At 42.1% G+C, this 23,356-nt stretch overlaps 2 protein-coding genes and 1 long non-coding RNA gene across 13 annotated transcripts in view; 2 read left to right on the plus strand and 1 right to left on the minus strand.

Moving 5' to 3' along the window:
* Nucleotides 1–172: 172 nt before the first annotated feature.
* fzd3a (frizzled class receptor 3a) lies at nt 173–11,636 on the plus strand. Its single transcript, XM_088362217.1, has 9 exons — nt 173–335; nt 857–1,333; nt 7,146–7,342; nt 7,422–7,884; nt 7,951–8,250; nt 8,330–8,581; nt 9,133–9,281; nt 10,017–10,271; nt 10,360–11,636. The coding sequence occupies exons 2-9, from the start codon at nt 1,133–1,135 to the stop codon at nt 10,610–10,612; spliced, it is 2,070 nt and encodes a 689-aa protein (XP_088218343.1). The 5' UTR covers nt 173–335; nt 857–1,132; the 3' UTR covers nt 10,613–11,636.
* A 1,555-nt stretch (nt 11,637–13,191) lies between these two features.
* LOC148381711 (uncharacterized) overlaps nt 13,192–23,356 on the minus strand; it is a 99,520-nt gene continuing 89,355 nt past the window's right edge. For 4 of the 11 annotated variants that reach the window (XR_015854343.1, XR_015854351.1, XR_015854344.1 and 1 more), the window contains 2 exons: nt 22,998–23,075; nt 13,192–16,713 (listed from right to left, as the gene is read on the minus strand). This is a non-coding gene — a long non-coding RNA (uncharacterized LOC148381711). The remainder of the gene's footprint in view (nt 16,714–22,997; nt 23,076–23,356) is intronic. The other 7 variants (XR_015854352.1, XR_015854345.1, XR_015854346.1 and 4 more) reach the window with 7 other exon arrangements.
* On the plus strand, nt 18,199–20,389 carry LOC148381712 (alpha-1-antitrypsin homolog). The gene is made up of 5 exons (XM_088361637.1): nt 18,199–18,335; nt 18,648–19,287; nt 19,346–19,616; nt 19,713–19,857; nt 19,924–20,389. The coding sequence occupies exons 1-5, from the start codon at nt 18,288–18,290 to the stop codon at nt 20,113–20,115; spliced, it is 1,296 nt and encodes a 431-aa protein (XP_088217763.1). The 5' UTR covers nt 18,199–18,287; the 3' UTR covers nt 20,116–20,389.

Genomic DNA, 23,356 nt, shown 5'->3' on the forward strand with positions numbered 1-23,356 from the left:
TTTTAGTCGTTTACATTATATTTTGCTTGATATAATTTTATTATAACACCTGAATATCGACAGGTAATAATTTCCAACGCTTTCCAACGCATCCCTTGAGTCCGCTTAGTACTTTTATTTCCTCGGTCATGGCCGGAAGTTATGTTGGTGGACATTTAATGACGCCAGGCAGCGGCACGGATGAGGAGGAGAGGGGTGCACAGCGGTGGGGGTGAGGACAGTCGTGTGATCGGGGGCGGAAAGGAGGAACCTCCGCGTTGAGGGACACTCGCACATTGTTGCCAACTCGAGGAACGGCGAGAACGTTACATGTGACTTTTTATTCCAATGTCCTGGTAAGCTTCAACCGTTCGAATGTGATTTGAATCTCGCGTACACCTGCCAGTGATTAACAGTGACTGCGGCGAATTCATTAAATATCCCAGCACCCGCATGGAGGTGGCTACAAAAGGTTAACCCTAAATACTATCCGGATTTTGTTTAAGTTGTTTTGTTTGCATCACGGTTTTGACATAAACTGAGTTATTTGTTTTGAGTCACTAATTATGGACGGAGGACGAGCTGCGTGATGACGAACTTGTTAGCAAACGTTTACGCCCTCACGGTGTCATTTATCATTGTAGTAACATTTTTATTGATGCACAGGCAGGTGCGTTTAGTATTTATTAAGAATATAAGCATTTTCCCTTTAAACGTCTCTATTTGTTTGTATAAAATGAGAATTGAGGCACCAAATGTAAGTAGCATTGTTATGGGTGTGTATTGCTAACGTGCAGCAATTTACGTCATACAGAAGATTGGTTGTATTTGTTGTATCGTAAAAATGATCATTTATCTTTTGTGCATTCCTCCTCAGATTACCATTATAAGTCATCAGCGATATTTTTCCATTCTATCCATGCTGGTTGGAGGAGGAAGAGTCGCATGAGTCACTTGGTGAGATCACAGCTTCTCAGAGCTGATGGCGTTTGCTGTGACTCAACCACAGTGGGTGCAGACTTGAACCATGGCTGACCACACTACCGGACCCTCACTGGTGATCTGGAGAGAAGGAATAGTTTAAACGGACGCTCCTGAGATTGTGCCTCTTCCTCAGCTGTCATCTGAGCTTCTCTGCTACAACAGACCGGTCATGGGTCCTCTATGGGTGCTGTCGGTGTCCATGTTGACGGTGTGCGTCGCCATTCCCATGGACGCGGCGGCGGGGAGCCACAGCCTGTTTACCTGTGAGCCCATCACGCTGCGGATGTGCCAGGGGTTACCCTACAACACCACCTTCATGCCCAATGTGCTCAACCACTACGACCAGCAAACGGCCGCTCTTGCCATGGAGGTACGTTAAAGCATTTTAAAAATGGAATTGTACAACAAAATTCAAGCATATGCGGGAGGTGAAATTTTATCAATGACATACAAATACACGACCACCCCTTATGGGTTTAAATTTAATCATTTTCAATGAGATGTTGATGGATATATTTTTTTAAATCCCTTCACTCCGAACAAATGTCAATCTTTATCGGCAGTTTTGTGAAAATATTTTTTGCGGAATCCCTCCTATGAACAGGAAAGATCAATGAAAAATAATACTAAATTTGTTGATAAAGCTAATTTGCAAAACTGATAATGTTCACTATTTATGTAAAAATAATCTTATTACATTTAGCGATTAAAAAAAATTGCTTTATTTGTTAAATTAGTTTTGTTTCAGCCTCAAACAGGCGTAAACACATTTTCATTACATACATCAATTTTATATTAATACATACTTACATTCAATTTTCTATGCTGCACTATTTTTTCAAAATTTATAATTATTAAAAAATAAATAAAAGCTGAGTTAACATGGACTAGTTGTTAATTACTCAAAATAAGCGGGTTTGCAGCTCAAGTTTCTTACTCAAAATTTACATTTTATGTCATGTAAACACATTGAAAAGCAAAAGTAAAATTCACATTTCTTTTTAAAGTTTTTCCAACAATTCAAATGCAGATGGTGCAACGTGCTTGTCACCTGCGCACGGAACGTATTCATCCTCGCTACCGAGTCCAATTGAAGCAAGCTCGGTGCTACTTACGCCACTCAAGCTAGCTAGCTACGAGTTTCGGCTGACTAGCTAGTGCGGATAGCGGCGATTAAGCTACAAAATTATGACAAATATCATTCTCATAAAGGGATGATGATGAGTAATTAACAGTAAGATTTCTTTTATCCATCATATGAAAGAATTATTTTTTTCAGATAAATTGAATTAAAAGCAAAGCAAATTTTTCTTTTCAAAATAAAATTACCTTTTGTGAAGTATAAAATAATGGCAAATATGTAATCCTCATATATAGACCAAACTACTAAAAGTGGTGGTGAAGGTAGAGATGGTCTTGATCGAGGCTTGTTGCCTTTAACACGGTATCAAAACGATAGCCTACTTTCATCTGGAGCCTGGAGTGATTACAAAAACAATAAGAAAATTAATACTTAATATCAGCCCCCAAGGCCAGCGGAAACAGTGCATTATTAAACGTATGTAGTCCCTAAAATAGTTGATGGTACATTTAAAGCATGTTCCTTGTGAACCATCTTAAAATCAAGCGACATTTTGAACGCCATCTTAAGCCGTTTGCTGTTTCACTGGGTCCTAACACACAATATGTGCTTGCTTTCAGTTTTTTTTTTCCATCAATGGATTAGAGATGGAAAATCCACAATTTATTGTTTTTCTTTATCCTCGAGATAATCCGTACATTTCACAGCCATACCACAATCAAGGAGCAGATGCATTCCCTCGTTAAATAAATCCCATATTGGATATACTGTTGGCTGATCCTGCTGGAAGAGCAACTCATGACCTCAAACAATGACAGAACCGTCCCGGTGTCACCTCTGTTTATTTCTATTCTGAGCATTTTGATCCCTTAGGCTTGCTTTCCTTTCCTAATGTCACCCCTTGACCCTGTGCCAGCACAGCGGAGCAGTGGTGTTGAAATGTCGCCGGCCATCTGTGCGCCCGCTCCACCTCGTTCTGGCTGTATTGTCCAAATCAGGACGGAGAAATAAAATCCAGAGTTACGTAACTGGAACACGGTTCGCGTGGCTCTCGGGCACCGTTTCGCACGCTGTGCTTTTATCTGCCCTCACCACTGAAAATAACGATAATCTCTTTTATTTTGTTATCTGGATTATTATTGTTTTTTTTTAAATCGCATCTCTTCAAGAAAATAAACATGTCGTTGATTCGAGTACCGATCGCAGTGTGTGGTAGTACCGTGAAGAGCTTGAGCACGTCTGCTTTTGACGGTGTTCACTTTGATTGGTCATGGATCCACAATTAAGTCTCTTTTAGAGGCTAATAATGCTGGTCGAGTCCAGAAAATAAACCCCACAGAGACTAAACGGGTTCCAAATCACGAGGACCGTTGCCCCGTTCAGCTCTTGTTTAGTGGCTAACTCGCCCTAGATCCAGTTCATGGGAGAATTCAAAGCCTTTAAGATGTTCAAGGCAGGCAAATGAGAATTGACAGATGATTTTAAAAGGAATTAAGTTCCTTGAATAGTCAAGACAATGATGATGAATGCCGTGCACCGTGAAGAAAGTGGGAGTTGGACCGGAACCAACGCCTGGCGTACTTTTTTGTAGACCCATTTAAGTATTGTGCTGCTGGACCATTTCCGGGGTCTTGGCTGGCGTATTTTAGTCTTTAGGTTCATGACATGTAAATCTTTAAACATTCTAGAATTGCTTAGGGAAACCCCTGGAATTGTTTTTCACAAATTTGTGTTGTGTTCAAGGTAACAGGATTTTTCATTTTTAGTATTCCTAGCTCTCCGCTCAACCCTCTCACCGTTGACCGGAGAATGACCTCACAGCCAAAGTGGGGCGGCGCCCCCAGGGCTGGGAATTGGTTATTTCTGGGCCACAATTATACTGTACCGAAGATAAGTGGGAGCGTGGCGGATTTGACTGGCATGTAAAAAAAAAAAAAAAAAATCCCTCCTTTGGAGAAGAATGAATATGGACCAGCGTGGCTTCATCGCAGCCAATCACTGAAGTGTCCTGGACATCCAGAACAGATGGCCTTACTGTACAATAAGCTCCCAACTCGTTGATAATAAGCGCTTCATTTTTTTGGTAGAACGCCACTTTCGTTGTTCATAAGCTTCCAGAATGTCACTCGACATGATTGATATGAAGCCCAAGCCGAGTCTTGTTTCCATGTAGAGCCAATGAAAAATAATTATTTTGTGTTGTGCACTCCACAAACTAGTGTACAGCGACACAAAGACTGGCCTGTTTTGAAACTGCCCCATCACATTTAAACCCATGTCCCTTTCATTGAAAGCTGACCTCCGTACTCAGGTTTACAGCAGGTCCAGCCAGACTTGTGTCATGTTACAAGTGTTGTACGGAGTAGTCCGGTTTTGAACAGATACTCCACCCACGCTGTGCGAACAGGTTTGTGAAGGAAAAGCACCGATGCGCCTTGCTAGTAAAGACGTATCGTTGCTAAACACTGGCATAGAAAAAGGTCTGGTAAATCCAAGGCAGCGTGACCTAGGCTTTAAAAGACTCTCTTGTTTTATTTAATGTCCGACAGCGTGTTTATTGGCTGCTGACTGAATGAGAAGGCTCATCCAGAGAGCGAGGCGCCACTTCTGTGAGCGTTACACACTGTGGCAGGGTTTTCAAACTCTTTCTTAGCCCTGAATGACACGGCCCGACTTAGTCGACCCATCCCTCTGCTCTCTCACCCGCCGCCCCCCCGCCATCTCTTTTGTCCTTCCCCTCCCCCTACGCAGGGCTCACCCGTTGCCCAGGAAACTGTCCCAATTGTGCTATTAACAAAGAGACTGGAGGCTTTCTTGCCTCCCGGGAGGTGGTCCCCTCCGCCCCGCACCCTGACCTCCTCGAACCTTGCTTCCCCACCCCACACACCAGTGATGCATCAGTCGTTGCCATGACGCTAAGGTTTGAAATTTGAAGAATGGAATGGCAGCAGATGAGGGACAACGGGGTGATGGGAGGCATAGATTTTTTTTTGTGTGTAAAAGATCAGATCAGCACAGACCATTCGGCCGCCATGACCATCAGTCACAGTTGCTGTCATTCAAAACAAATTGCGTTAGCGTTAACAAAAACATATGCTACCACATTTGAATGCACTTTATAGGATTAGGCAGTATTAATAATTGATAGAACTCTGATCTTAATCATATTCGCAGCATAAGCAGCAAACGGCTCAGGGGTGAATCCAAGGTCAAGGCTGGTTCTTTTCAGTTTAGTTTCACTTCGGGAAAAAAAAGCAGAAACGAAATCATTGTACCTTATATTCAGCCACAAGAGGAAATTTAAAATGAATCACAATTTCTATCCTCGCCATAACAGTTAGGCTTTTGCTTCTGTCTGTCCGTCCATCTGTAATCTGGATTATGCAAGGAAGGCCCAATTTTCTTTGAATTAGGTGAATGTCTGTCGGTTTGTGCGGCTAAACGTGTTTTTAAATACTCATTACAAACGGTAAAATCACCGTCAGCAAGAACGGGTATGTTCCACTGACGCACAGATTCGCACAGCCGCCTCACGGTTCCGAGGTGCAGGGTTCGATTCTAGTCCCGCCCCCCGCCTACTACCCAAAGACTGCTGGGATGAACTTCAGCACGTCCGCTACTTTCATAGTTAGTATGCCATCACCTATGCAAGTCGACATGGTGCTTGCTTCTTCCGTGTTTTGATAATTGGACCAGTGGTTGGCCAGCTGTTTCCAGTGTAGCCATTAACATTCAATCCCCTCAGGCTTCTCTTGGATGGATTGATGATAGTAGTCGCTCGGGCTCTACGGGCCATATGTCTCATCTAGCAGCAGCTTCGGCCCACCTCACGCCAGCCGGCCTGCTCGGTGGCTGTCGGCTCTTGTAATAAAATGCCTGTCGGCGTAGTGAAGAGGTGGAGGAGGGGAGCTGTGGAACTTTGAATAGTGAAGGGGGGTAAAAATAGAGAAGGATGGCGAACAGGAAGAAGCTTTTTTTTATGCACATCATCAGATCTTGTGTGTTTAACCATCGCGGCGTTGTAAATGTTGCCTCATTTGACCTATGTCAGTCGCCTGCAGTAATCAAAACCATCAGAAAGATTAAAAATGCAAAACCTGGAATTATTCTAATCCTTTTACATAAATGCGGGTGGCAGACTGCAGTCCAACTCGATAACCATGAGTCGATTTCGGAAATGGAATTAGGGCAGGAACATATTTCCAAACAATCTAGTTTTAGCGCCATCTGGAGTAGATTGGTCAATTTAAGTTTGGGCATTTATTTTCATTGAATTATATAAACACCCCTTGAGTTGTAATTGGGTTTCAGTTCATCTGGGTCAAAAAAAGTGGCTAAATGTTTAATTTATTTTTGGGCACAGTCACAGCTCCTCCCCTCATCGCCTCACCCCCCCTGTCTTTCCTCCCCCTCTCTCCCTGCCTGCCACTGTCTGTCATACTAGCTTTGCATTTGGGGGCGGGGGGGTTCAGGATTTGGGTGTTGTCTGGAAGCCTTTTGACATTATGGTGCACCTAAGAGTGTTATAGAACTAGTTCTGGATTAACTACTTTATTTCTACTTGTTTTTTGCAAACGAATAGAAACAAAATCAACTGCAAGATGTGCTTGATGGACGATCAATTCCACGCTTTGAGCAAATTGAACAATGCGCTAATGATTATTAGTCTCATCCCAGTCTTAATTTGTGATGATGGGTGAGTGTGATCATGTAATTAAATCACAGTACTGTACTTCCGTTGTTACTTTTGCTTGTGTGTACACAGAGTGCCTCATTGTGTCAGTCAGTCACAGCATGGTCCTCCTAGATACACAAAGGCCCTGTCAGCAGCACTACGGAATTGCGCGTGGGGGGATGTCGAGCTCGGCTTCCCCCTCTGGAGGTTGGCGAGAAGGAAGACGGATGCTCGGGGTGCAGGGCGGGGGGGGTATGGAGGATTATTGAGACAGGCCCAGTGTTGTTTTTACACACTCATCAACTTCAACTGTCAGTCGACATGCTCCGTTGCCCCCTTTGTGCCACTTTGGCCCACATTTCATAAACACTTAAAACACACTTCCTGTATCTTTTGTAACCCCCCCTCCAATCTCCTCCCCTGCAGCCCTTCCATCCTATGGTCAACTTGCAATGCTCTCCCGAGCTGAGGATGTTTCTGTGCGCCCTCTACGTGCCCGTGTGCACCGAGTACGGCCGCATGACCCTGCCCTGCCGTCGCCTGTGTCTGCAGGCCAAAAGCGATTGCTACAAACTCATGGACATGTTTGGTGTCGGCTGGCCGGAGGAGATGGACTGCAAGAGGTTGGCGACAAAAATCATTGAAGGCAATTGAATTAAATGGTGATGTTGCCGTCCTATCCATCGTCTTGTCACCCGCCAGGTTTCCAGACTGCGACGATCCCTACCCCCGTCCCGTCGACCTCCTGTCCAGCGCAGAGACGACCGAGCCCACCATCCCCGTGCAGAGAGACTATGGATTCTGGTGCCCCCGAGAGCTCAAAATAGACCCGGAGCTCGGCTACTCCTTCATGGGGGTCCGCGACTGCTCGCCTCCTTGCCCCAACATGTACTTCACTCGCACGGAGCTGACCTTCGCCCGCTACTTCATCGGCGTGGTGTCCATCGTTTGCCTCTCCGCCACCCTCTTCACCTTCCTGACTTTCCTCATCGACGTGTCTCGCTTCCGCTACCCGGAGCGGCCCATTATCTTCTACGCCGTGTGCTACATGATGGTGTCCCTCATGTTCTTCCTTGGTTTCCTGTTGGAGGACAAGGTGGCATGCAACGCGGCCATTCCTGGGAGGTTTCGGGCTTCCACTGTGACTCAAGGTTCTCATAATAAGGTGAGCACGCCCGCAACAGCTGTTTGCACCAAACGGAAAACTGGAATTCATCATTGCATTTTGCAGGCCTGCACACTTCTCTTCATGGTGCTGTACTTCTTCACCATGGCCGGCAGCGTCTGGTGGGTCATCCTCACCATCACTTGGTTCCTGGCCGCCGTTCCCAAGTGGGGCAGCGAGGCCATTGAGAAGAAGGCGCTCCTTTTCCACGCCTGCGCTTGGGGCATCCCCGGCGTGCTCACCGTCAGCCTGCTCGCCATGAACAAGATTGAGGGAGACGGCGTTAGCGGCGTTTGCTTCGTGGGTCTCTACAACTTGCCGGCGCTGCGCTGGTTCTTGCTGGCTCCGCTGGGAGTGGACGTGGTGGTGAGGAAGCCTCGCAGTGATGAGCAAATGTCGTCGTGTTAGCAAAGAACTGACAAAGAGCTGTCCCTCCATCTGTCAGGTGGGCGTGGCGCTGCTGCTCGCCGGAATCGCAGCTCTGAACCGTGTCCGCATGGAGATCCCCCTGGAGAAGGAGAACCAGGAGAAGCTGGTCAAGTTTATGATTCGGATCGGCGTGTTCTCTGTGCTCTACCTGGCGCCTCTGCTGACCGTTCTGGCCTGCTACCTCTACGAGAACAGCCATCGGACAGTCTGGGAGACGACATGGGTCCAGGAGAAGTGTCGCGACTACCACATCCCCTGTCCTTACCAGGTGACCATAAAAGAAGGCTCACAGAGTAGATGGCAGTGGACTAGATGCTAATCTGATGTGTAATCTGGGAATTTACTGTAGTTGAAAAAGAGCAGCACTTTAATCCAGAGTGTTTGTTTGTGTACGGGTTCAAGTCGGCTAACATCATTACAGTTGCACACGCCCAACCCCCAGTTCATCGTCTTCGTGAAAATGACACACAGAGTTAGACTCTCAGCTGCTTTCTATATTTATCTTTTATATAAACTTGGCTCCAGGCCAAGATTTCTGATGGCATCTCTTGTGTGATGACACATACACACACACATTTTGAAATAGGACGTATGAAGCAGTTTCAGCTCAATGTATGATCCTGGCCTCTCTGCTTAGCCCATTTTTTGTATTTTGATTTCAACTGTGTGTGTGTGCTCAAGAGTAAAAAGGACATTTTAAATGTATTAATGATAATTCTAATCCAAAAACTAATTGCAGTAAATAATAGTAATTGTGAAATAAATATTACATGAGGTATTTATTATTATTATTATTTTTTTTATGAACGTTGTCCACAGTTGGAGCAGAGCAGTCATCCTGACCTGTCCCTCTTCCTGATCAAGTACGTGATGATGCTGATCGTGGGGATCCCGTCCGTGTTCTGGGTGGGCAGCAAGAAGACCTGCTTCGAGTGGGCCAGCTTCTTCCATGGCAAGAGACGCAAAGAGTACGTCAACACTGCAATGTAGCTCACAGACACACACACACACCTTTCACTCTCATCATCACAAAGGATGTGTGTTGTTGTGTTTTTGGCAGGATTTACACCGCCTGGTTCAAATTACGTAATTGTTCTTTAGAATATCAGATATCAACAGATTAGAATCAGGCTTCTAAAAATCGAATAGGCAGTCGATGTCGTGTAGTGACGGGCTGCACAATTTGGACCTTAAGTAGGAACATACTTGACTTAATCCACCTCTTCAGACCACCACAATAGAAACGAGCAGTACTAAACAGAAGCAATTATGCTTTGTAAAACTTTACATTCTCTCTTTTCTATTGTAACATGACAGCAGAAAAAAATAATTAAATCAAACTAAAATAATCAAATCAAAAATTTAAATAAAAAATAAAATCAAAATACTTGATTTAAAAAAAAAAAACACAAAGGGTTACTTACATAAGCGTGTTGATTGTGAGTGTGTGTGTGTGTGTCAGGTTGTGTGATGTGTTGGTCTCGTCTTTCAATTTTGTTTTTTGAGGCATCTTATTGTTAAAGTAGGTCCTTGTCCATACCCCCACCCAAGAGTGTTGAGCCCGTCACCCAGCAACTCGTCCACTCACCCGTCTCTCCTCTCCTACCTCACCCCTCATTTGTCCACCTTGCCACTGTCCCTCCCTACCTCCCTGCGCCTCACCCCTCCCCTCGCCCCCTCTCCTCTCTGGGCCCCTCATGCAGCGCCATGGTCGACAGCCGGCAGATACCGCGAGAGCCCGACTTCACCCGATTGCTCCTGAGGGACTGTCAAGCGCCCGTCGCCAGGAAGTCGCGCGGCACGTCCACGCAGGGCACGTCCACGCATGCGTCCTCCACCCACCTGGCCATGCTGGACGAGCCCCCCAGCGGCAGCACCAGCCGGGCGGGCTCGCTCTGTAGCGGCCGCTCCAAGTTGAGCAGCTACCATGGCAGTCTGCGGCGCTCCCGAGACGGCGGGTAAGCTTCCCACCAAACTTTATTTAACTGAGCATTTCTTCCATATTAACAACTTTCCATACTTTTCTTCTTTCTTCACATCCACCAGATACACGGCCTCCGGCTTCCGATCGTCCGACGACCGCGCCCCTTACGGCAGCATGCCCCACCTCGACGACCCGTCCCAAACGAGACACTTGAGCGCCAATCGCCTAGACGGCCTGTCACGGCATGGCTCCGCCCACTTGCTGGACATCCAGTCGCGACACGGCAGCGCCAGGGACTTAAGCTGCGTCCCCCAGCTTGCCCTGGGGGTCTCGGCTAATGGCATTCATCGAGTGATGGAGGAAGACACAGCATGAAGTTCGCTGCGTACAATATGCTCGATCTTTTTTTTTTTTTTTTGTCTGCCTTATAGGTGCCAGACCTACAAACCAACTCTCAGAACAAACTTGAAAATGTTTTTTGGACCCAGGTTTTTGGTGTGAACATAATGTCCAATCAGGATGAGAAATCCAAAGACTTACTGGCTACTTTTTGGATGGTTTTGTATTGCACCTTTTTGACCTCCTGGTGGTCTTTAGCTCTCACTTAGCAACTAGTTGGCCTTTTTGTGTGTTGAGCAGCAGGATAGACTGAATCCTATTTGCTTGCTGACTGCACATTCAGGTACATTGGCCTGCTAAAATCCCATTCAGTACGTTTTCATGCTCGGTGAATGTGCTTGTTAAAAAAAATTCTTAAACTGTGTGTTTCCCTGAAAAAAAAAGGAAACGTGCTGAATCCAAACTCCTGCCTTACAGTTTGAAAAGCACTACAATAGGCTTGATTTACTAAGTTAGTAAAAATGGACACAAACTTGAGTATGCCAAATGCGCTAAGATGCCACGTAGTTCATTTTGTACATTGATGAAGGACTGTATGCAAATTAATTTAGCACACACAATGTCAAATCAAAGCTCCGTCCAGTTGAGCTGATTTATCTTGCATATTTTTTGAAATGCCAGAAACAAAAAAATATTCAGGATGCACACACAAATTGCAGCGGCTATTTGGGGTTGCTGGTCAAATTTGAATTGTGACTGATTGCTTGGACTGGAAACCAGGGGTGGGTGAAGGATGCTCGTTTATTTTATTCATATTATGTCTTCATTGATAATCTGACACACACATTTTCTCCCTTTAGTTCATCGACAAATGACTTGGCAACTAGTTCAAGTCTTCAAAAAATAAAAGGTGTCCCTTGAGCATGAAAGTTTGCCCACCCCTGTGTTGACCAAATCATTATTTTCCCCAGTGGCTAAAAGATGTGCATAAGTGTACAACATTTTCTTGGCTTTGTGATTTTTCTTTTGTAAACATTTTTTAAATAAATGAAAAAAAACGTGTTGTTTTGGCTGACAGACAGACACACACTGACAGTCAGACAGACAGACAGACTGATTATATACTTTTTTAACTAAAAGAATCATATACATCATATATATATATTTTTTTTCTTTTACCAAAAGCCTTACTAGCACTATACACAAATAGCGATTAAGTCAAAGCCTGATTAGTCTTTTTTTTTTTTTTAATTGAACATGGCAACACAATGATTCCACTAGATGGCGCCAAAAACATACTTTACATGGGTTTTGACAATCTGTGAGATAATTAATACTATTGGATTATTAACTTTTAAACAAACCTAAAGAAACAAAACCAAAACAGCTGAAACTTATAAGTACACCGCCATTTTCAGGTGTACCTAATAACAGGCCACTTTATTAGGGAAATATCACGGTCAAAGGTCAAGCTCTAGTCCTCGGGGCCGCATTCCAACATGTTTTCTAAGATTCCCCTCGTTAAGTGCAGGTGCGTGAAAAGTTTTAGCTCCTTTTGGACCTGAAAGAAGCTAAAAGTTTTCACGCAGGTGCGCTTAACGAGGGTAACTTGGAAAACATATTGGAACGCGGCCCTGAGGAGTAGAGCTTGACACCTGTGACCTTTGACCATGATATTTCCCTAATAAAGTGGCCTGTTATTAGGTACACTTGAAAATGATGGTGTACCTAATGGAGTGTCCGTGTGATTCCCTCGTTAAGTGCAGGTGCGTGAAAACTTTTAGCTCCTTTTGAGCCTGAAAGAAGCTAAAAGTTTTCACGCAGGTGCGCTTAACGAGGGTAACTTGGAAAACATATTGGAACGTGGCCCTGAGGACTAGAGCTTGACACCTCTGACCTTTGACCATGATATTTCCCTAATAAAGTGGCCTGTTATTAGGTACACTTAAAAATGGCGGTGTACCTAATGGAGTGTCCGTGTGATTCGCTCGTTAAGTGCAGGTGCGTGAAAACTTTTAGCTCCTTTTGAACCTGAAAGAAGCTAAAAGTTTTCACGCAGGTGCGCTTAACGAGGGTAACTTGGAAAACATATTGGAACGCGGCCCTGAGGGCTAGAGCTTGACACCTGTGACCTTTGACCATGATATTTCCCTAATAAAGTGGCCTGTTATTAGGTACACTTGAAAATGGCGGTGTACCTAATGGAGTGACCGTGTGATTCGCTCGTTAAGTGCAGGTGCGTGAAAACTTTTAGCTCCTTTTGAACCTGAAAGAAGCTAAAAGTTTTCACGCAGGTGCGCTTAACGAGGGTCACTTGGAAAACATATTGGAACGCGGCCCCTCGAGGACTGGAGGTTGACATCCCTGGTTTAAGTGAAAAGTGCCACACCTGCCCTCACCCCCACCTCCTGATTGGCTGGTTTATCTGTGACGTCACACTGACACTCCATTAGGTACACCGCCATTTTCAGGTGTACCTAATAACTTTATGCATTTCTTTGACGTGTCAAGAATGTGTATTTGACTATTTGCTCTTTATTTGGGGGGGCCACCAACACAATGTCAGAATTTTGTTTTCATGCCCCCAAAAAATAAAGAATAAAACACCAGACAAGTTTTAACATAAATGTTTAATAAAATAACAATAAAAGTTCATTTCAAACCAGCAAGTTAATGTGAAATCTCAGTAGATATATTTGATAACAATATTTAGGCGTGTATATGTATACACGTTATTTAAAAACTACTGTAAATCTTATAAAATAAAGATTACCCAAAGAGAAGCATAATCTCCTCGCTGTTGCATAACGGCGCATCCTAAAGTTAGCCGTTAGCTTGGAGAAAACGTGCATGAAAGAAGTGGTGTTTCAGTGAGTGGTTCTTTCTTTCCTTGGCAAATCGTAAATCTACTTTCTGGCTTACATAGTTTACGCCAGGAGACGCAACACGTTCACTGACTGATCCGTTGATGCAGGGGAAGGAAAGCAGTTGATCCGTTCTCACGATGATCTATTCGGTTAGTAAACAGGAAATGCAATTCACGCCTCGTTCATGACTAGGAAGTTACGTCATTTTCTTCTTCGTTTTGTTTTACGGCGAGGTGGCACCAGCTTCAATGCGCATTACTGACACCTACTGGTTGAAGTCATATGAACTGAAAAAAAGAACCAATCACTTTGGGAAGTAATTCGTTTACTCTCGTTCACTGAAAAGATTTGGTCTTTTGAACAAATCCACTCAGGAGTTAACACTACTTTTAATAGTGCAAGGACTGTTACCCAAACAGGACAGCTCAAATTTAACACCAGTAAATTGAAGTTAAAGACAGCAAAAATCATCCACTGGAGGGCGCCAAAAGCCCATTTTTCATGCTTTTTGCCAATCTTTGTGAGAAAATAATATATCTGATTTTCTTTTTATTTAAAAAATAGACTGAAACCCCCCCAGATGTTTTCAGGGTAAAGACCTAGTGTCCCAATTATTTTGTCCATATAGGTTATGATTACCAGTGTTGCATAACATTTTAAAATTATTCCTATAATTGCATAATCAAACTTCACATATTGAAGATGACATTCCTCAGAAATACATTTTGGATCAATCAAGTCAGCAGGATCAAGGTTCCCTTAGCTCAAGGTTTGTTTGAATGTCTGGAGAGGATTAGTGAGCAGGAATTTTGGAAACAAAAAGGTGTCCAGGAAGCCCATGTGGTAACCCTTCCAAGAAAGAGGCCATCATGTCACAGATGTACATTGCAAAACGCCCACTGCAGGCAACCTCACAAATAATAGGAAAGAAGGTCTGATTGACCTTACAGCCTCCGAATCCGCTGAAGGCATCAGTCAGGAGATCTGATCATGGCTGGAGAAAGGCTCCGAGGATCATGGCTGCAGCAAAACACAAGTTGATGAGGGTCATTTCTCCATGAGCTCTGAGGAAGGGATTTATAGTTTGTCATCACTGGACTCAGAGGAGTTAGATGACAACAGCTACATCACGGACCTGAGCAAAGATGTTTTTCTACCACACACTCAGGACAGGAAAGACATGTCAAGAGTTGACGAGAAAATAGTACCAGAAATGATCCTGGATGGAGAAAAAGCAGATCATCTGCACATCTCCGACTTCCTGGCGTCGTCGACTCATGATGTGAAAAGTGAAGCGGGAGTGAGAAGAATGATGAGACGGATTACAGAGAAGGAAAGAAGGACAAACTTCAGATTGGAAACCTGATATTGAAAAAAAAAAATGCCTTGAAAGCTCCCATTTCAGATACATTTTTGTGTGTGTGCTTTTTTCCAACGGCAAGGAAGGATTTTTTTCTTCAATTTTCTGCTCTCGCTCATGACATAAGCCCATTAGAGGTGGAACTGCTCCTGTTGCTGTGGATCCTGCTCTCCGGCTGCCTCGTCGTGCCTCAAATGAGCCTTTAAATTACCCGGCGGTACACTTTTATTAGAATGTACCACGGGCCGAATTAGGCATTTGTATCTAGGGATGACTCTCCTGTATCTGTGTCACACAATTTCCCTCAAGACAACATTTAATGACTCCATTTGGTCATTTCACTACTAACAGATGTTCAACATCACATCCCACAAACACGCATGTTAGTTAAACTCAAGACTTTTAATTGCCCGTTCTACTTTGATTTTTAATGGCTGAGATGCTTGATATATATGCTCATTATTCCTGGACTTGTTGTTCCCAGTTTTACCACACGGTGGCACTACTCCATCACAAATAGCGTCTGATTAAAATCCCAATTTACCTGTTGTCTAATTATGAACTACACTGACACGATGAGATTAATCTAATCATACCTAATGAGCACTTTGATATTTCATGCTCAAGCTACTCCCTCCCATCTTAAGAGACCATATGATCAATTATCAAGCTCCATTATGATATAGCCTATTTATGATTTAAAAAGGTAATTGACCCAGAATGTTTCGGTACTTTTATAAATAGCGACGTATATAACTAAAGTACGGAGCCATTGAAGCATTCATTCTATTTTCTACTAGTTTGCTGAATTGTCCATGGACCAGGATGCTCTTTGTCCTCATTAGTAAGACAATTAGTGCAGTAGTAGAACAAATGGGGCATTAAAAGTGCAACAGTTCAACAACTACTAAGAATGTTTTTGTCCATTAGCAGCTGTACTCAAGCTACTCTACGTGAAGCAAAATTACATAAGTGTTCAAAATCCATATTGACTATTTAAAAGGGGATCTGGGTTTGCACGCACACACTTTTTTTTTTACGAAACTAAAAAAGCAGACTGCCGCTGTTTGCTTGAAATTCAGCCCATGGGTCAAAAGCTCATCCCGAGAGATCAATAGACTTTCAGCACCACCCACTCACAGAGCAAAGAGAGCAACACTACAAAAAACGGAGGTTGGCCTGTCTCCTCTGAAATCAACTAGAAGAATGAGGTCAAGATCTGTGAAGAAAAATAGTCACTATGTCTTTTATGGATGGTTTAACATTCACGCCATGCCTAGAAAGTTTTGAAATGTTCCTTAAGGGATCTAATTTGGTGTTCACATCCATTGCTGGGCTGGAGCCTAATTGTAAAATTAACCTGTATTCTGGATTCATAGGAATTCTTTATCCACATCTGATGAAGGCTAGCAGCACGATGAAGTAGTGGTTAGCATGTCTGGTTTGAATCTCAGCTCCATGTCCCCCAATTTGAAAGCAGACAGAAAAAGCCTTCGGTGAATCTGCAAAAATATAATATTCATATTTCAGCTGAATGAAAATGTATCAATATACTTTATTGTAAAATATGTAATACTTTCTTAAATTATTTTGTTGTCATAAGGGGGAGTAAATAAAATAGCATGAAGTGTTACCTCTTTGCAGTATGTTTACATTTTTATATAATTTCCATTCATCTCTTCCTTTAGAAATTACACATAAATCAGTCACAACCTCCATCTTGCAGCATCTTAGAAGTCCAAATTGTCCTCAGGTACGACTCATGTGAGTGATGCAACTGATCTTGACGGAATGCCACTCTCAAAGCGAATCTGCAGCTCCTTGAGGACTCTTGAGGCAGGATGAGTGTTTTCATTATTTTCAATTTTTAAAGCAGCATTTATTTTTCTCCTCTCCCATGTTCCTTCTTCCTGGGGGCGCATATAACAAAAGAAGCTGTTTTGAGGGGATGTTGATTCAAAAGCACGGCGGATGCCCGAGAGATGTAATTATTTATTAGCGTGCTTTAATAGCATTCATTTCTTACTTATTGTATGTCTTGTAATGTAACTCTGCTAATGGCTCTGTTTGGGTCTTTATTTTCTTCGAAATGTCTCTGCTCCTACTCCATATAATTAGGTAACAGAAATTAAACCTATATATATATATATTTATATATACAAACTCAAGGGCAATTGAAAGAAATTGCTCATTGTGTACCGTACATGGTGCATGTATGTGTAACATGTACCACATGCAATTGAATGAGTCCACAATACGGAGGTCACGACCTCTGGAGAGGCCATGCAGTACAGTATATCGATCCCATCGCACGAAACACTCTTGTTCCGCGCTGTTCCACTTGCATTCTCTTCTTTCATGGCGTGATGAATGACGCAGAGTAGATTTTAAGTCGGCAATAATTACTGCTCTTGCTGTTGGTGAGTCAGACTGTCAGTGTAGGGCAAAGTCATTAACACACTGATTGCTGTTTTCACAAGGAGGTTGAATTCAATTGCCGTGGATGCAACATTTTATCGTTTGCAAACCATACCAAACCCAAGCTATATTGATTACTAAATATTAAATTTGAAATAATCTTTAATATCAAATTAAAATAAAAAGGTGGGAGGCGACAATGGCACTAAAAAGCTCGTTTTACATAGTGTCCTTTTTTGTGTATGATAATATGGCATATTATTTTGCTTGATACAAAAAACTACTACAATTTAGTGAAATTGCTAAATCCACTGTATGTTGTATTGGTTGCAATAAAATCCCAAGCCGTAAACTGTTTATACCCTATCAGAGATACCAGACATAATGAAATCCTTTACCCTTTTCACATATTTAGCGAAACAGTAAACAAAAGCAAATTGACATGCTGACCTGTGGATAGTTTGGACCTAAAAATCAAACGTTTAAAGTTGAAAGCCGCAGCTATTTGGAAGGAAGATAACTACTCTGTCAGCTCAAGACTTTCAATGGAAAGTTTGCATGTCAGCCTTCTGCTTGTGTTTTTTTCTAAAAACTACATGCACGTTTTATTTATTTTTTGTTATAAAGGTTTGAAAAAGCAAAAATAAAACTTTTGTTTTGGTTTTCTGTATGTTTTCTGTACACAAATTGTGGCTTTTGGGATAGTCCGGCACGCATTATTAACTTTTACATTGATTCCTACGGAAAACTGAGCTTCGACTTACAAACTTTTCTACTTACAAACCCGACCACGGAACCGATTAGGTTCGTAAGTCGAGGTACCACTGTAATACCAATACTGTAATATTGAAGTGATACAACAGCACAATGTAGATTGTGTAAAAGTAAAAGTAAAATATCACCACAGCATCTGTTTCCGAAAAGACTTTTCAGACCTTTTTTGCATATCTTAGTTGTGTTACATCAGCGAGGATGGTCCAGACAGATAACGTATCTCTTTGCTAGGACAGAGGCAGGTCTGCTGGTAAATCTTTAACTTTTGTGACTATCAGTGGAGGGGTATATAATGGAGAAAATTTTGATGTTCTGTCCGCAGCAAAGAGGACGTTTAAAGGTAAGAAATAATTTTGTCACATAATATTATGCAGTGAACTAATCTCAAGACTCTGGGTGAATTGTACTCTGAATGAAACCTTTTGATTATCACTGTCCTACCTTTCCTTTTTGTCACCCTACCATTCACTTTTCCATTTTTCCCCTCCACCTAAAATTACAAAAGCTCAATGTTTTGGATGTAACACTTTAGATCAGGGGTCAGCAATCCGTAGCTGTATAACAATCCTGATCATTTGAAGGAGAGGAAATATGTTGTAGATATGTTTGCTTCTCTGTTGATCTTGCCTTTTTTTCCAAATGTTCTGGACAGGCTGTAAAGATGCATGGTTTCTTTGCAATCTGCTCTCTCGCGGCACTGCTGCTGGCTACTTGCCTGGCTGCCCCCTCCCACCACCACCACCACCACGGCCACGACCACCACCACCACCACGGAGAAGACATGACTTGCCACGAGTTGTCCTCTCCCAATGCCGATTTTGGCTTTGCCCTTTACAAAACCCTAAGAGCCAAAATGGCCGCTACGGAGAACATTTTCTTCTCTCCAATGGGCATCTCCACCGCCCTGTCCCTATTGTCCACAGGGGCTAAAGGTGAAACCCACAAACAGCTGTTTTCCACCCTGGGCTACAGTGGCCAAGAGCAGGACAAGATCAACCAAGCATACAAGCATCTTTTCCATATGCTCGGCCACACTCAAGAGAACCAGCACCTGGATGTCACCAATGCGGTGGCAATCGACGACAACTTCAATCCCCGTGACACCTTCATGAAAAACGCCAAGGAATTCTACTCCGCTGAGGTCCTCAAGGTTGACTTTGCCAAATCCGAAGAGGCTGCGGCTGCAATCAACGCTTACATAGCCAACCAAACCCATAACGTGATTAAAGACCATGTGAAGGATTTGAACGAAGCCCTAGCGATGATGCTGGTCAACACTGTCTACTTCAAAGGTACGAGACTGAAACGACAGAGCGTGGAATCTTTCAAAACTTGAATCTCTGCTTACAGGAGAGTGGGATAAAACCTTCAACAAATCATTTACACGGAAGGCTGACTTCCAAGTGGACGAGACAACCAAAGTGGAAGTGGACATGATGACGAGGCTGGGTCGCTACGACATGTATGAAGACGACGCCAATGGCACCACCATCCTCATGCTGCCATACAAGAGCAACACCTCCATGATGATCGTGCTGCCCCATGAGGGAAAGATGAAGGATGTGGAGGGCTTCATCAACAAGGATTACATTAAGCACTGGCATGATTCTATTTATAGACAGTAAGAATGAAAACTAAATCCAAATTTTGAGTTTGCAAGGAGTAAATCATTGATTTATTTTCTGCATTGATATAACCTATTGTTGATATGTTTCAGATCTGTGAACGTATTCCTGCCCAAATTTTCTATTTCTTCTAAAGCCTCAATGGACACCGTATTGAAAGAAATGGGAATAACTTCTGCTTTTGAAGACACCGCCGATTTCTCCGGCATTTCTGATACCCCGCTTAAGCTATCGAAGGTAGAATTCAAATAACACAGTGAAGCTTAGGAGAAAATAATTGTTAACTGACCGCTTCCTCCCCAGGCAACCCACGAGGCTGTTCTGAATGTTGACGAGACAGGAACTGAGGCAGTAGCCGTCACCACTCTGGAGGTTATGCCAATGAGTATGCCTATGATGATTAAAATGGATAGACCCTTCTTGGTCTTGATCGTGGAGGATTCTACCCGCAGCATACTTTTCATGGGCAAGATCTCTAACCCCACAGCCAAGTAAATAGAAAGATCTGTAAATTCCACTTTTTTCTAACCTCATAAAGTCGTCCTGTCTTGACCTTTGACCTTTGGTCAAGTGAAGAGAACTACAATCCCTAGATCTAAGATACAGGATTACACAAATGTGTCTTTCAGTCTTGCCAGAAGGTCATGAAGTTACCAGAACCAAGTCAAATGTCTAAAAACAATTGGTGAAAAAATGAGCCCTATTTTGTTGGTGCTGCGTGAGCATTGTTCACCTTGACGAAATAAAGATGTTGAACAATTCTGTTTAATTTTCTGGTGCTCTTTCAACTTAGACAAGACACACTACACTCACATTGGTCTTTCTTTCCTTTTTTTCCCTTAACTTCTTTCTTTCTAGGACTCACAGAATGGATGGAGCTGTTTTAAGAGGGATATGATTAAAAAGCAGCGTGGGTACCCGAGGGAGGCAATTATTTAATGGCTTGCTTAAATAACATCCTGTTTTACTTAGGACATGTCTCCGAACGTCGTCTCTTTCTCAATAGCTCTGAGACATCTCTGCCTTGGTACTACCACTCCAATATAATTACAGTAACAGAAATTTAATTTGCCTGCAAATGAAATGTGAAGAATTCAGTACATCCGTACAGCATTATGAGGATTTTTTTTTTTAGTTGTGGCGATTCAAGCGTTTTTATTGTAAAGAATCAGGGATCATCAGGTGGACAATCGAAAGAAATGGCCAGTTATGTACGTGTCCTTGCGGTATACATCCACATGCGATTGTGTCAACAATGTAGAGTTCATGTCCTCTGGGAATCCGCAGTACAGTATATTGATCCTTCTATAGTTAATGTTATTGTGCTGGGGCAGAACGAGACTGATGGCAGGCACAATGAGACCGACATACTGGAGCAACAATAATGTTTATAAAAGCATATGAAGAATCCTTGAGCCCAAATACGCCTCCAGGGAGACATTGTAGATGAGAAACTGTTCTCAATTACACTACCGGGTAGTAAACAAGGCAGAAATTTAAGGTAACTTAAATTGGATTCCGACATGCAACGAAGCTTTTGCCTTTAACAGTATGGTTCGGTTCATACGCCGACTTGGAGGACATACTGAAAAGATATTGACACGAATACTGCAGGCGGTCCCGAGTAGCCTGGCATGTTTCATGTGGTGAGGCTCAAAATCTCAGAGGCTGGTTAAACCCAGCTTGTAAAAATATCAATACGCTTCAACAGATGTGCATATTAGATGTGCATACACATGGTCGAACAAGATCTGAAATCCATTTCCCTCACATATTTATCACTTCAGATTTGGCACTTGTGCTAAATCTGACAAGCCCATTTGCTGTTTAGTCACTCAAGAAACAACAATGTGGTCCAAAACGTTAGGAGACAATGTGTGTTAGTATGCATTCATTCTAATTATTATTATTATTATTGTCATTATTATTATTATTATTAATAATATTATTATTATTGTTATTATTATTAATAATAATTTTATTATATCACTGCTGCTACAGTGGTTATTATTGCAAGTGTTTATTTCATTCTCACCTGATATAGAATATTTAATATTTATAGTATATCAATTTTTGCTTCTATTCTCTTTTGCCTGGAAAGAAGATGATCAGGGGCAATGACAAAGACGCATTTGTCCATATTAAGACAAAGTATCATATATTATTTTGGAGTGGCTATTTAAAATGTATCGTTGCTATATAAGGAGATGACACAATGATATTTAGCCAGTTGGCTAAAATGATGAATCGAGAACAGTCTGATGACTAACAAAGCTTATCCATCACAAATATACAAATGTCAGACTGCAAATGAGTTAATCAGTCTTTCCGCTTGACACATTTATTACCATCAGTCAATTGAACTTGTCGAGGTCCCCAAAGGTCTATCGTATTTATACTGCATCCTGTTAAAAACTCTGACGCATGCTTTGCAACCCTAATGTGAAGAGCAAATTACACTCCGTATCTTTTTTTCTACAATTACGTTAATTACTCCCAAAGCATCAATGTGAACAATAATTTACTTTTTTATAAGACACATCAGGATTACAATTGCCCAGAGGAAATTAAAATGGGAAATAATTAACTCCGATTTTTCTTCGGAAAGATTTGAAGATCACTTTCATGTCAGATGAAGAGTTGTGTTGTTAGAACTCTTTAAGATCTTTTTTTTTTTTTCCCCAGCTCGTTTCTGCTACTTTTGAGACAACATCAAGAATCTCTAATCTGTTTATAAATGAGTGTACAATAACGGCAATTGGTCTCAGTGATCTAGTTTAAGATGTGTAAATTAACCCCAAGAATACAATGAGTGCGGCAAACAGCTGCTTTTCGCTTTCTGTTGTGTTATTCTCAACCTGGACTCCGTAATTTGTCTTTGATTTATTTGATTTTGCTTCTCATTTTTCCTGAGCGAGTTGAGACGATAGAACTGAGCAATGTACAAATAAGATGATGATGAGCTACAGAAAAATGCAACAAAGTTTTCCTCTGGGTTAACTCATGCTGTAGTGCAGTGAAGCATTGAATATGGAAATAAGTTTGGCAGAAAAAATAAAAAGTCTATTCTTTGCTATATTATGAAAATGAACAAAATATGACTCACTCTCATTATAACTATAAGCAGGAGGAAAAAATGCAAAGGCATTTTGTGATCTGGCTGCAGGGTAAATACTGTAGATGGAAAATTTGTTGTGTCATTTTAATAAAAAGTATAAATATAAAAAAATATATATTAAAATACACAGTCTAAAAAAAAAATAAAGCAGCAAATGTATCATTGTATAACAGTATTTTTACACTCTATTTTAAATCAGGTTTGGTTTAATATGTGTGTTTTTGTGAAAAAAAATAAACTTACTGTTTAGTCTACTTACCAGGAACGCTACACTACCATCTGATATGTTTCCCCAAAATTTTTTTCTCACAATTGCAGTGTTATAAATCACAAACACCTGGGAAAAAAAAAATCTATAAATCTTAAATCAAATCATAGTATTTCCTGCACAAAGCCTGCATTTCAAGTCATTTTTGATCCTTGAGGTTCAGGTTTCACATTCTATCCTGTGATGCTGATCCTAGCAAGGGTTTTGTCTTTGCTTCCTCAAAAATCTTGAAAGCATCCCGAGGAAAGGTGGTTTTGTCGTTTATTCGATTGAAAATTCTGTTTGTCATTTCATTTTGCACAATGGTCCAATTTAATTGGGGTTTGAAATTTGGTAAATAAAGAATGCCA

Source organism: Syngnathus floridae, chromosome 19 (genome assembly GCF_059516105.1).
Source record: "Syngnathus floridae isolate MCC-2025c chromosome 19, RoL_Sflo_1.0, whole genome shotgun sequence".
NCBI classification, from domain to species: Eukaryota; Metazoa; Chordata; class Actinopteri; order Syngnathiformes; family Syngnathidae; genus Syngnathus; species Syngnathus floridae.